The sequence below is a fragment of the Nelumbo nucifera genome, chromosome 6, assembly GCF_055504915.1.
Source record: "Nelumbo nucifera cultivar China Antique chromosome 6, China Antique-T2T, whole genome shotgun sequence".
NCBI lineage: Eukaryota > Viridiplantae > Streptophyta > Magnoliopsida > Proteales > Nelumbonaceae > Nelumbo > Nelumbo nucifera.
In genome coordinates this window covers 64,564,530-64,578,632 of record NC_142654.1, presented here as the reverse complement: position 1 = coordinate 64,578,632, position 14,103 = coordinate 64,564,530, and the positions used below count along the sequence as shown (strand labels likewise).

The following is a 14,103-nucleotide window of genomic DNA, read 5'->3' as shown; positions in this document are numbered from 1 at the left end:
AAGGTCAATGGAAACCCTAGACTTGGTAACTGGGTTTCTTCACCTAAGTGTCGAGATTCGCGTCAATCAGGAAAGAGAATGTCAAAGACAATCACCTAACACTTAGTAACCAGCTCTCTTCACCTAAGGCAAGTGTCGAGATTCGTGTCAAACGGTGGAAGGTAGAAATAAAAATAAGTGTGCATATCAAGTTCAGGGGTAGAAATCCACTGTTAGAAATGATAAGAAGAATACCCACCTGATTTTAAAAATCAATCTCAACTTATCGAAACAGTTTGCAAATGGAAGGGTATATAAGATTTTGAAGCCAAGTTTCTGTAGTATTCAAAGCAAGACAGTTTTACCCCTTAAGCCTAATACAGATCTATACAAAGTTTGAGAATTCTGAAATCAGGATATTTGGCTAATTTTGTCAAGGATGATCTTGCAATGAGAATGATTTCTTTACTTAGTGTAATTTTAAGGCTGCATTGCTAATGAACTAACAATGGTTAAGTTGGGGGCTATGATAACTCTGTAGTTTGATGCCTAAAGGGCATCATTTCAGGAGTATTTTAGGCCTTAGAATAGTCAAAATGTCTCATTTTCCCAGTTAAATTCAAGATTGTGACCTCTAAGGGTATCTGTACAAATCTTGGGAAAATTAGGGAAGTTTTAAGGCTGAGATGCAGTTTTTGGGAAGCTGGTGTGAATTCCAGCTAAGAGAGGGGGTGTTTTTATGAAAAACTAAGCACAGGAGGGCGCCTCCTATATGCTAAACCCAGAATGACGTCCCTCCTACTGTATTAGTATACTCCCCTCTCCCTAGCAAACCCTAGGGCGCCTCTCCACTCATTCTTTTCATCTCTAACAAACCCTAGCCGCCCTAATTGCTAAATCCTCACCTTCCATCCCTTCCTAACATCTAATCTCCACCCTCCATTCTAGGGCACCCTCTTTTGAGTGCATTTTAACCCTAGGGCGCCACCTAACTTCTAATCCTCACCATTCAGCCTTTAGCCACTAGATCTCAACCCTCTATTTCACTCTCTATCTCGGCCATTCACCCTAAGGCACCACTCACTCCTTTTAATCTCCACCTTTTAGTCCTAGGCGCCTAAATCTCCACCATCTAATTCTGGGTGCCCAAATCTCAACCCTACATAATATTGGGTGCCCTCTCATTCTCTTCTCACCCTTAGGATCACCTTTGAATAATCCTAACCCTCCATTCTAAACCTTAGGGCGCCCATATTTCTGCTAAAATCCAACTGCCACCCCCATCTTTCTCTCTAATCCCAGTTTTATCCACTCTTCTCTAAAAAGGACCCAAGGGGTCCTAAGAAGGGGTTGGATTCTGCCCCCAAGTAAGACGAAAGGTTGTTCTTGAGAAGTTCAAAGGTAGAGGAAGAGGAGAACGCCCAGGCAAGAGGAAGGGTTCCTGTTTGTAGTTCGCCTAGCCACTACTGCCACTTCTGAATTCGAATCCCAACCAATTTTCCATTAGTTTCGGATTTACTTTCTGTTCTTTAATTTACAATCCTTATTTTCATTCTTGCAATTTACTTTTATCTAGTTTAATTTTTGTCTTCCTTTCTGTAGATCTGAAATTCGACTAGGTAAGACGGAAGGCTTAGCTCAAAAAGTTCGAGGGTCAAAGGATAGATCTGAAGACTGCTACCTCTGACCGAGTTGCAGACTTTTTATTCACACGCATTTTCATAATCTCCTTCAGGTGAAAAACCAAATATTCAGTGTATGTAGTACTGTAGTAGGGGGCATTTATGTCATTTTTTCAACCCCTATAAGCAAGACTCCCAACGACTATTTTCTCAGGCGGGCCGAGCGCGGCCCATTATGGGCCTGGCAGATCATGCCATGTCGGCCCATGGTAGGCCATGCTTCGTGCCATGCCGCGGGCTGGGCCATGCTGGCACGTGGCCGTGCTATACCGGCCCAAGGGCCTCAAACCCCCAGCCCAACACAACACGGACCTCCGTGCCGGGCCTAGCACGACCCATTAGCCTTCGTGCTAGACCGGGCTGGGCCGGTCCAATTTTACATCTCTATCCATTGATATCTATCAAAAACTATCTGGTCCATTGATATAAGATAAGAATATATGTGTCAATAGACTGGGTTTGGGTTGAAACCAATCTAAATAAAAATGAATTTGAACAGATGAACGGTCCAGATATTAAATTGAATTGGTCCAAATTGATCCAAAACATTCATTAGATTGGATTGGACCTGGTCCATTTATAATGGACTCACATTGGACTGGATTGGATTGGACCAAATCCAGTCCAATTGACACCCTTACATGCTTTAAACCAATCATTAACTTTTTGGTCACTATTTAATTGATTGGATCTTTCGTTAAAAAAGCTACCACACCAAGCTGCTGTGGTACCAACTCTTGCATCTCCACACTGCAAACATGAGCTTGAAGATGCTATATCCTTTTGAAATATTTGTTGCCAGTTTTGAAGGAATACAAATACAAATATGTAGAGTGCAAAGTCTTGAATTTTGTATCATCTTGTATGTATTTGTACTGTACATATTTGCATTCATACTCTTTTCAAACTGAGCCAAAGTAGGCCGAGAACATGGAAAACTTGTCCTTTCAGTCAACAGTCCAAATGAGTTCATCATTGATAAAACTTTCTTGGCGTATACTTTGTAAAAATGATGTGAATTGATGTTGATTCCAATATCTATTCACCATCAATGAGGTCTATAACTAGATTTCTGAAGGTTATGTTTGGTTTGAAGGAAAAGGTAGGGAAAGGAAGGGAAAGGTAGGGAAACCCATACAAGGTTTGTAAAGGTTTCCCTACCTTTTCCTTCAAACCAAACACAATGCAAAGGAAGATAGAACCCGCTTTTTAGGGAAAACACAAACTTTAGCATGTAATGAAATAAGAACAAATAATTCTTAATATAATGGTAATGACATGGTCATCAAATCATTCGAGTGAAGTAATCATTCTCAATTCAATTATTAGTAAAAGAAAGTTAGAAACAAGCCTGTTTTTCACTTTTCAGTCCCCCCCCCCCTTCTTTTTTCTTCACCACTCTTCTCCACAGACTGTCATTATATGATTTGTCGGAGTTCACCAGTAAGTAATGCATACTTTCTGTGCTGTGATAAGATGGAAGGTACTTTAATTGCTTCTATCCTTGATAATAAATCTGTACCAGTAGAACCTGCATTCTTATTAGTTGCATGGAGAACTGTTTGCAAGATTTGAAGAGGATCACCATGGCTGACAACCAAGATGGCACATCTGCACATGCCAAAATAATTAAAAGTTAATATGTATCAAGAAACAAGACATACAAAGTGGATGAAGAAGATGGACAACCAGGGCATCGGGTCACTAATAAAAGTATCAGCTTATATAACAGTATAACACTGTCAGGTGTGTGCTTGCATTATCTTGGATTCACCCTCTTTATAGGGAAAAAAGAAGATGATTTTAAATTAAGTAGGATGAATGCAGTTGTGTTAAAACATGAAATATAGAGGTGTTAAGTAGGATTCACCCAATGCTGCTCCCAGCAATCTAGGGTCTTGGGACTTGGAAGGGGTGGATTGGATAAAGACCTGATCTATGGCATTTTATTATGCACAAAGTGGTCATTCTCAGATTCAAACCTGCATTCTCATGCTTGTCAGCTTGAGGTTTTACCATTCCATCAAGTGATGGCCCCCCTCAACAAGAGCTTCATTAAGATAATGAAAAATAAAATGAAATTAACAAGAGCTTCATTAGGTTTGCATTTCCTTCCCCTCCTAACCTGACAACTTTTATGATATCGTTCAACTGGTTCATCAATGGATCAATAGTAAATACATTTTTTAATAGTACAAAAGAAGGGGACATCTTAAAATTGAACATATTACCTCTGTTTAAGTCTTTGAGGAAAATGTATTAGCTTCTAGATCAGTTCCATTCCTTTTTTTAATCATTATTACCAACTTACCATAACTACAATACTACATATAGGTTAAATAAAGGGTGAAAGTGAAATAGGTTAAACCATAGCAGTTGTAAGGAAACAAGAACAATTACCCTCTTCAAACAAGATTTTTTTTGTAAGGAAACAAGAACAATTACCCTTCAAACTCTGCCTCCATGGTTATTATAGCAGTTGTAAGTCGATAAACAACATCTGCAACACTTTCTCCACAATCTGGCCGCATGAATGGATCTTTTTCATCCAGAGCCCATATTTCTGCATACTGTTGACACACAGAAAAGAAAAAAAAAAGGAAGAAAAAAACCATGAAGCGAAGTGGATTTGAACTCCAAAGGGCACAAAAGACTATGGGCAAACTGCCCTAACATTATAGTTATGGCTCATCACACAATGGGCCATACGAAATTGGTAGCCAATGGCCCAATGCCCGAAAGATGTGCCATCATATGTATTCTAGGATAAGTTTGGGAAGAGTGCAAATACAAGGTTTAGAAATACCATATACAAGGTTTTGCTCTGAACCTATTTGTATTTGCACTCTTCCCAAACTGAGCCCTAAGGACATAAAGTACATATGAAACCCTTCGTTTGGTGTTCCTTTACTTTCTCTATAAACTAGGAGGAAGTAAACCAAAAAGAATACTTACTTTATCATGTGAGTTAAGTTCAAAGGAAGGACCAAAGTAACGTTCTCTGAGTTCTTCCACAATCTACCCAAGCAGATTACCAACATCAGAGGGAGAAGGGAAAAAAAAGCTGAGCAACTTTGTTGAGAAGAATCAAATTTCCACCAAAAGATTAATGAATGCTTAAATGGGAATAATGATCTTAGATGTTCACTAAGTTGGCTCTATGGCGAACTACTCATATTTACATTTAGGAAATTGTTGGCCTTGAGATCATATTCTTCCTTTTATATCTTCCCAGGTTTGAGAAGATAAGATATCCATTAAGTATTCATATGCAAAAGAATGGAACCAGAATACCTAACAGCCTACTGATCACCTAAGGCAAGCATTGATACAATAAGGTTCTTCTTTAACCATCTAACTGATGTCCATTTTTGTTTTTTGGGGGGAGCGGTACATTTTTCATAGTATAATCTGTCTAATGGAATCTTTTAGATAATTTTAGATCATATTTTTAGATTATTCAATGATGTCAGATTTTGGCCTTGGAGAAGAGATATACATATGGATCCATTGGATATACACCACATTCTTGATAGTCATCAAATAGGCATCGTTAGATTTCTTCCTATCATGTTTCCTTGCAATAAAAACTACCATTGAGAAAATTCTTATTTTTTGCAGCAAAAAGCAAGAATAGCTAACCTTACATCGAGGACCTTCAAATGGAAGATTCAAAATAGAAGCAACAACCTTAGCAGTATGAGTTGTTCTTGAAAATGGAGAATAGCAAATCCGGACATTTTCAAGCGGTATGTTGTTTTCTTTAAGTTCCTGCAGATGTGATACAGCTTAAATGTTAATAACAAAATGGTTATCAACTTCTCTGATAGAAAAACACTTGGAGATGGACAAGTAGCAATGCTGACCTCTAATTATGAATATCTGCTGCAATTTCTGTGTGCCTCTTAATACATGGCTAACGATTGGATATAATTTAATCCTACCATCTCTCACTTAGTATAAACTTGTACAAGGCCAAACCAACTGTTATGAAAGTCTATAGAAAACCAATTGCATGCCATGCATTTGGAAAGTGGACTTATGCAAGTATTGTGGTACTCCAATTATGGTCAAGGAATTATTACAGTTTCAATGTGTAAAACAATCTGTGCGAAGTGAAGCATCTGATACAATGGTATCAACTAGCCGGCTTGCATGCAACCATATTACCCAATATAAGTCCTAGTTATCCAGGGCCTTGGGAGGAATGGACTAGATAGGGACCTAACCTCTGGCACTTTTTACATTCACATTGCACCAAGCAATGACTCCCTCCTGTTTAATACCAGACTTATAATTTCATATCATCTTAACCATCTTGGTCATATCTGAGGTCCCATTTAACTCTAAAATGACCATCTTTAACAACTACTATGTGTCTTTGTTGGGAACCAAGGCCCAGACCCAAACCCAAGGCCCAGGCCTCCACTTACTCGCACCTACCTGAGGAAGAAGGTACGCAAGCAGTTTCAGCACCCACCTGCAGCAAGCAACACATCAGCTGGTCCCTCTGCATGAATTTGTTAGAGCTCGGAGTTTGTCGAGATATTTTGTAACTGAAACCATTATAAGTATGGGTTGGCGGAATGAATTAAGTATGCAAAAATTGAATCCTCTCTCTCTCTCTCTCTCTCTCTCTATCTATCTCTATCTCTATCTCTATCTCTTCATTTCTGCTTAGGAGAAAGGGTCTCCCTCGAAGAGACTCCTAAGGTGAGCAGCAACTCATCAATTGGTATCAGAGCCAGGTCGGCTAACTTGAACGATCGAAGATGACCAACACCCAATCGGTGATGCTGGATGAGAGCGTGGACAAGATCGAAGTCGATCTCCACCAAGTGGTCACGGGGCTTAAGGAGATCAAGGAAGCCATGCCAGTAATTGCACCTCAGAAGGAGAAAGCTTCTCCCGCTGCCGGCCGAGAAAGTGACTATGAAGAATCCAACTGGGGCAGCAGCAGAAGGGGAAATTACGTTCCACAAAGAATCACCAAACTGGATTTCCCAACGTTCTACGGGGGAGATCCGATTCCTTGGATCTTCAAGGCCGAGAAGTATTTTGAGTATCATGATGTACAGGGACTCCAGCGTGTGACCATCGCCTCTTTTCATCTGGAAGGGGAGGTGATTTTGTGGTTTTAGTGGTTCCGGTGCTCCCATCCCCAAATCTCATGGCAATAATTCACGGAGGCGTTGTGCATACGATTTGATCCTACTGGGTACAACGACTATGATGAGATGCTATCCTGGGTAAAACAGACAGGAACGGTACGAGACTACCAAATTGAGTTTGAACGACTAGCCACCAAAGTATATGGGTGGCCGGAGAAGACGTTGGTCGGTTTCTTTGTCGAAGGATTGAGAGATGACATCAAAGTAGAGGTGAAGGCCCTTCAGCCCACTTCTCTATCTGCAGCGGCAGGACTGGCAAGGTTGCAAGAGGAGCGACTCGACCGACTAAGGAAGGTGATGACTCGACCATTCGGGCCCCTGTTAAAAACCCCATCCCGCCAAGATGGGCTTCTCCCTCGCCCCATGACAGAACCCAGCCGAACTGTTGGGGAACCCACTTGGCCCACCCAAGGACCCGCACCACCAACTAAGAGCCCTATCCCCTTCAAACCCTCTCCTAGGCTGAAATGCAGGCCCAGCGTGAGAAGGGCCTGTGCTACAATTGTGATGAGAAATTTGGGCCTGGCCACCGATGCAAAACCTTCTTGCTACAATGGGAGGAGACTGGAGAGGAAGGTGAGGAGGAACTAGCTGAGGAGGAAAGGGAACCAAACAGTACTCAATACGACAACCCCGAGATCTCTCTGCAAACTTTGACAGGGCTGACATCCCCCAAATCTATGAGGGTTGAAGGGAAGCTCAGAGGCCATCGGGTATCCGTACTCATAGATAGTGGAAGCACACTGAATTTTATCACACAAGTATTGGCTCGCCAACTAGGTATGATAGTTCTCTACACCTCTCCATTTGCTATTAGAGTGGCGGATGGTAACCACATTGAATGTGAAAGTATTTGCAAACATGAAAAGCTGGTAATCCAAGACCACACTTTCACCGTGGACTTGCATCCATTGGATTTCAGCGAGGCCGATGTAGTGTTGGGTGTACAATGGCTAAGCCAACTGGGCCCGATCCTTTGTGATTGGGGACATATGACCATGGACTTCTATTGCGATGGGCTCCGCTGCCATCTGCAAGGTCAAGAGGTACCCAGCCCACTAGTGGAAGGTCTACACTCCATGCTAAAAGGGGGGTTTGGAAAAGAACACCTACTGCTGATGCAGATGGGCCCAGTGCCTATTGGGCCTTTACTAAGGCTAGAAAATGAGGTCTGATCATCTAAGAAGGACCAAGATGACATATAAAAGGTGATAGGCCAATTTCCAGAAGTCTTTAGAAACCCAGACCAGCTTCCTCCAAACCGGTTCCAAGACCACTGCATGCCTCTAATTCCAGGGGCAGCCCCTACTAACGTGCGGCCCTACAGATACCTGCATTTCCAAAAGACTGAGATTGAGAGGCTCGTGAAGGAGCTCCTGCACAAGGGATGGATACAGCCTAGTACAAGCCCATTTTCGTCCCCAGTGCTCCTTGTAAAGAAGAAAGATGGGTCCTGGCATTTTTGTGTAGATTACCGGGCCTTGAACCATATCACAGTCAAGGATAAGCTCCCGATCCCGGTTGTGGATGAGCTATTAGATGAGCTGGGGCAAGCCAAGTATTTTTCCAAAATGGACCTCCAGTCCAGCTATCACCAAGTTCAGGTCCACTCTGAAGATGTATACAAGACAGCCTTCAGAACCCATGATGGACACTATGAGTTCCTAGTTATGCCGTTTGGGCTGTCCAACGCACCTTCTACCTTTTAGGCCATCATGAATGATGTCTTCAGGCCTTACCTCCGGCGTTTTATTTTGGTCTTCTTTGATGACATTCTGGTATACAGCAAGGATTGGAATTCACACCTCCAACACTTGGAACAAACATTGAGCTTGCTGAAACAGCATCAACTGTTTGCCAAGCTTTCAAAGTGTGTTTTTGGGCAGATTGAAGTCCATTATTTGGGCCATGTGATTGCAGCTGGACGGGTCATGGCTGACCCAGAAAAAATAAATTGTATACAAGACTGGCCCACGCCCAAAACAGTCAAAGCCCTACGCAGGTTTTTGGGCCTTACCGGCTACTACCGGAGGTTCATATGCAACTATGGGTCACTAGCAGCCCCATTAACTGGGCTTCTCAAAAAAGACTGATTTGTTTGGACGGAGCAGGCCCAGAAGGCTTTTGATTCTCTCAAGCAGGCCATGATCAGCCCACCAGTCCTAACCTTACCAAATTTTGAAGAGACCTTCGTGGTTGAATGTGATGCATCAGGTGTGGGAGTTGGAGTGGTGCTCATGCAAAATGGAAGGCCCATATCTTATTTCAGCAAGGCCCTCTCCACTAGAGCCCAGAATCAGTCAACATATACAAAGGAGCTTATGGAAATAGTACTGGCAGTCCATAAATGGCGACCATACTTGTTGGGTCGAAGGTTCATAATCCGGACGGATCAGAGAAGATTGAAGTATATATTGGACCAAAAAGCTCTCACCCCAGATCAGCAAAAATGGATAATGAAATTAATGGGCTTGATTTCTTAATCGAATACAAGCCTGGAGTCACCAACAGAGCTGCGGATGCATTGTCTCGGAAGGTTGATTTGTCACTGTTAGTACACTCTCAGCCCCATTACACTCTATATGAAGCTCTACGAGAGGAGGTCTGAAATGACCCTAGCCTTGAAAAGGTGCGGCAAAGCTATTTGCAAGACCCCACCTCTACACCGGGGTACACCATGAAGGGATCAGACTTGTTTTTTAAAGGAAGATTTGTCCTCACTCCTACTTCAACGCATCAGAAGACCTTGCTAGAGTTCTATCATGATTCGGTGGACATTCAGGTGTTTTTCGGACCTATTAGAGGTTATCTTCACATTTTTATTGGCCCAACATGAGGAAGGCAGTCGAGCAACACGTAGCACAATGTACAGTATGCCAGCAGCAAAAGTACTCAGCCCAATCCCCTCCTGGGCACCTGCAACCCCTCCCAATTCCATCTCAGATTTGGGAAGATATACCCCTGGACTTCATCACTGGTCTTCCATCTTTTGGGGGCAAGACGGTGATTTTGATGGTGGTCAACAGGCTCTCTAAGTATGGGCACTTCATTGCCCTATCCCATCCATACACCACAACTTCAGTAGCTGAAACCTTCATCAAAGAGGGGACAAGACTCCATGGTATCCCCAAATCGATCGTCTCAGGTTGGGATCCGGCCTTCCTCAGTTAGTTCTGGAAGGAGTATTTCTGTTTACAGGGGGCAATGCTTCATCGATCTACTAGCTATCAACCCCAATCCGACAGACAGACTGAAGTGCTGAATAGATGCTTGGAAACTTATCTACATTGTTTTGTGGGTTCCAAGCCCAAACATTGGACAAAGTGGCTTCCATGGGCCGAATACTGGTACAACACTACATTCCAGGCGGCAGCAGGCATGACACCATTCAAAGCCGTGTATGGAAGGGAACCACCCCACATCCTTCCATATGAAATGGGTTCAACCGCAGTAGCAGAAGTTGAAGCCCAGTTACTGGCACGAGATGAGGTACTCAGCTTCCTGAAGGAGAATTTGCACAAGGCCCAACAACTCATGAAGAAACAGTATGACAAAAAACATCGGGTCATTGACTTTCAGGTGGGGGACTACGTCTACCTCAAGCTACAGTCCTATCGATAGTCCTCAGTAGAAAAAAGGGCCTAGCATAAGCTCTCTCCTCGCTACTTTGGGCAGTTCAAGATAATTGAGAAGATAGGCAATGTTGCCTACCGACTGGACCTTCCCAAAACAGCTCGTCTCCACCCAGTTTTTCACATCTCCTTGCTTAAGAAATCGGTGGGAGATACAACCAAAGTTAGCAGCAGCCTCCCAACATTTACAGAGGAAGGAGACATTACCCTCACACCCGCCAAGATATTGGATTACCGTTGGGTCCATCGTGGAAAGAACATAGTGCAAGAAGCCTTAGTAACTTGGACTGGGCTTCCCCTTCATGACTCCATGTGGGAACAGTATTGGCAGCTAAAAAATCAATTCACAGATTTGCACCTTGAGGACAAGGCCCATCTTGAGGGAGGGGGAACTGTTGGGAACCAAGGCCCAGACCCAAACCCGAGGCCCAGGCCTCCACTTACTTGCACCTACCCGAGGAAGAAGGCGCGCAAGCAGTTTCAGCACCCAACTGCAGCAAGCAACACGTCAGCTGGGTCCCTCTGCATGAATTTGTTAGAGCTCAGAGTTTGTTGAGATATTTTGTAACTGAAACCATTATAAGTATGGGTTGGCCGAATGAATGAAGTATGCAAAAATTGAATCCTCTCTCTCTCTTTCTCTCTTTCTCTCTTTTTCTCTTTGGAGGAAGGGTCTCCCTCGAAGAGACTCCTAAGGTGAGCAGCAACTCATCAGTCTTGCCTATCTTTGTTATGTGTATGTGGTGTTCTGCTAGTTGTTCCAAGCAATAAGGCAGAGGAGCACCTAAGATATCTCCCAAGCAGAAATCTTTAATAATCCTAAGCATCCTAAGCAGAAATTCTACATTCAAATCCTTCTGTACACTGATTTGCATACGGGAAAGCCCAAAGTGAAGACATGCTTGTATTTTATTTTATGTTAAGAAACATGTATCAAATAACAAGTTCGGTCTCATGTAAAGAGGCAGTGCAAAAGGAATGCACCCAGAACAAGCTGATATCTATATATATATATATATATATATATGAAAAACTACAACAAAGGTCCATGAGAAGCAGCTGAAAACAATGGTTAGATGATAAAAGTAGGTTTGCCAAACTAGAAAAAAATGGAGCATGCGTTACATTGAAGAAACATATGAAAATTGAAAAAAAAATCTAAATTATGTTTGGACACTGCACTTTGACATCTGTTCAAAAAGACATCTTAGACCAGGCATTCTCCAAACAAAAGCAATTACCTTTTTAAATGCTTCTCCTGCTATTTGTGCTTGATTAACACCTTCTGAAGCCAATTGATATTCATTAAGCATGCCATTTTCCTGTTTAAGATATTGGTAACTTGTTAATAAAATAACTAGAAGAAAATTCTTAAGACATGGATCTAGATGAAATTTTGAAGAGATTCTGAAGAAAATTAATAAAAAAATTAAACAATGACATTAGAAACCATCCAGATGGACATTTATTTAAACAAAGTAGAAAAGTTAAATTCATATAATTATCTTTCAGCGAAGAAATACAAGTGCTCACTGATATTTAGACTTGAATTGCCCTTAAAACCAGTACTTCGAGAAAAGTAAAAAAGAAAAGTGATCACTGTCCAACAGGTTTGAATTTCAAGTGTGATGATTAATCTATAAGATATTTTTCAGCTATCCCCTAGGTCTAAGCAGGCAAACACTGAAGTTCATATCAACATTGTAATGGACTGCCCTATCTCTGAAAAAAAAAATATGACGAAACCAGCATACAACCACTCTATTACTCTTTACACAAATTATGGATACCAACAAACAATTATCACTGACCAAAAAGAAAAAATAAAAAAAAATAAAAGGATGGAAAAGGCCTAATAAGTACCAAGAGCACACTGCCTGCTAGTGGAGTTGAACAATAAATTAAAATAATGAAACAAGTAATCCATTGAATTTCTTCTATTTCTTGTTGAGGTGTTATCTTCATTTCTTTTATAACTTTGCAAATGGTATTGACTCTCCAATGGAACATAATAGTAAGGCTCCACTTATTTTGATGTAAAGTGGGATGGAAGAAAGAAAGTTTATTCTGTATAAATTCTTTCTGGTATTTGGTTAGAGTTAAGACAAAACCCAAAGGAAAAAATGTAAAAGGTTTCAGTGGGTACCGTTATTTTATGCCCAAACTCCATAAACTGGGAACCAAATCTTTCAATGGTGGATCTCGATTCACAGGTGTTTATGGTAATTATAATTGGGAACGCTTACAGACATAGATATAGAACCCGGTCTGTGCAAATGGTAGTATAAGTGCCTTTGATTGCAATGTTGCATCTTCAAGATTGATGTAGTACAGTTTCTTATAAGGATCGAGTTTCTTCTAAACTATTCCTACCATTTCACTGTTCATTTCACTCTGATAAAAAAACAGAAGAACTTGGGCTGGAATTTTTTGTTTAACATTTTGGAGTTTCTTATCTATTCCCTCTATCCCTCGGACTAGTTCTACAAGGAAACAAAAGGAGCCTAAAAGTGAAAATTTTATTTTATTTTTTCTTTTGGTGAGACTTTTTTTTCGAGAAATGATAACTTCTATTAGAAAAAGAAAGAGCAGTATATGAGATGATGTACGAAAGGCAAAAGGAAAAGCAAGTAAACTCCTCAAAGATTACAAATGCATGGTTAGATTTACAAGAAATACAATCACAAGAAGAGATAAATATAGCCTAAATGAACATTGCCAACCCTGACGAAAAACTGCAGGTTTCTGCCTCCCCTGCAAGTTGAAAAAACTTATCCCCTTCTCAGTTACTTATACATTCAACCAAATACAACACTCGAATTGACGTCCAAACACCAAAACGACCAATAACCATGGATTTAAGATACCTGCATAGACATTTCGATCTATGCGACAACCAACACTTAACTTCCCCTCCTCCCCTCTATGTTGCTTACATACTGCAAGGTCATCTAACCTCCTTATGAGATGTCTACATCTAAACAAAACAGAAGATTTCAAAAACCCAAATGTCTATTGTTCTTAACGTGGAAATATGTAGTCTAATGTATCCATTTCTAGTCGATAATCGATGTTCTAAATTTCAAAGGATAAAATCCTTCCAAAACAAAAGAAAACAACAGGCAAGAATGAAATACCAACCATGGAACAAACGATAAGGCCTCTTTCGTTGGGAATACTTTTACCATGTCTCAGAACCCAGTATCTATTTCGGAGGAAAGAGAAGTTCTCCATTTCTCACTGCCCAAAATGTTGGAGACTTGGGGGTTTTATAATTTTTCGTTACGATCGGGCTTCTCGCTCGCTCTCGCTCTCTCGCTCTGTTAGTTTATTACTGTTATATTTTCACCAAAAAAGGGTAAATTACAAGATACCCTTTTGTACTATGGGGTCTGTGACAAAGATCCCTTGTATTATTGATCGTGAAACAAAGACCCTCTTCCGTTAATTTTCTGTTAAAATCAGCCGTTACAATCGTTGCAATATTTTTTAATCCTCATACTATTCCTGTAATAAATACAACTCTTGTAATAATTATTTAAAAAAAAATGCTGTTCATCTTCCCCGGCTTACGATAGAACAGCAGCGACACGGTAATCACTTCTACCTCAGATTTTGGTAACGGTGGTAACTCCCCTC

General features: G+C 41.2%; 1 protein-coding gene across 2 annotated transcripts; it reads right to left on the bottom strand.

Moving 5' to 3' along the window:
* Positions 1 to 2,887: 2,887 nt before the first annotated feature.
* On the bottom strand, positions 2,888 to 13,793 carry LOC104587113 (Phosphoglycerate mutase family protein). 2 transcript variants are annotated; one of them, XM_010244574.3, is made up of 6 exons: positions 13,606 to 13,791; positions 11,706 to 11,786; positions 5,304 to 5,432; positions 4,617 to 4,679; positions 4,107 to 4,231; positions 2,888 to 3,272 (listed from the first exon to the last, which is right to left on the bottom strand). In XM_010244574.3, exons 1-6 carry the CDS (start codon positions 13,696 to 13,698, stop codon positions 3,080 to 3,082), a joined length of 684 nt encoding a protein of 227 aa, XP_010242876.1. In that variant the 5' UTR covers positions 13,699 to 13,791; the 3' UTR covers positions 2,888 to 3,079. The 2 variants fall into 2 exon arrangements, with proteins under 2 accessions (XP_010242876.1, XP_010242878.1); XM_010244576.3 differs by lacking the exon at positions 4,617 to 4,679 and having other exon boundaries at positions 13,606 to 13,793.
* Positions 13,794 to 14,103: the final 310 nt, after the last annotated feature.

Bases quoted from the DNA above. Each gene is read 5' to 3' on its own strand.
- LOC104587113 (XM_010244574.3), bottom strand. From the start codon at position 13,698: ATGGAGAACTTCTCTTTCCTCCGAAATAGATACTGGGTTCTGAGACAT. The intron at 4,232-4,616 runs GTAAGTATTCTT...GTGTGTCAACAG, and splicing joins AACTTAACTCACATGATAAA to TATGCAGAAATATGGGCTCT. The intron at 3,273-4,106 runs GTAATTGTTCTT...TGGCATGTGCAG, and splicing joins ATGGAGGCAGAGTTTGAAGG to ATGTGCCATCTTGGTTGTCA.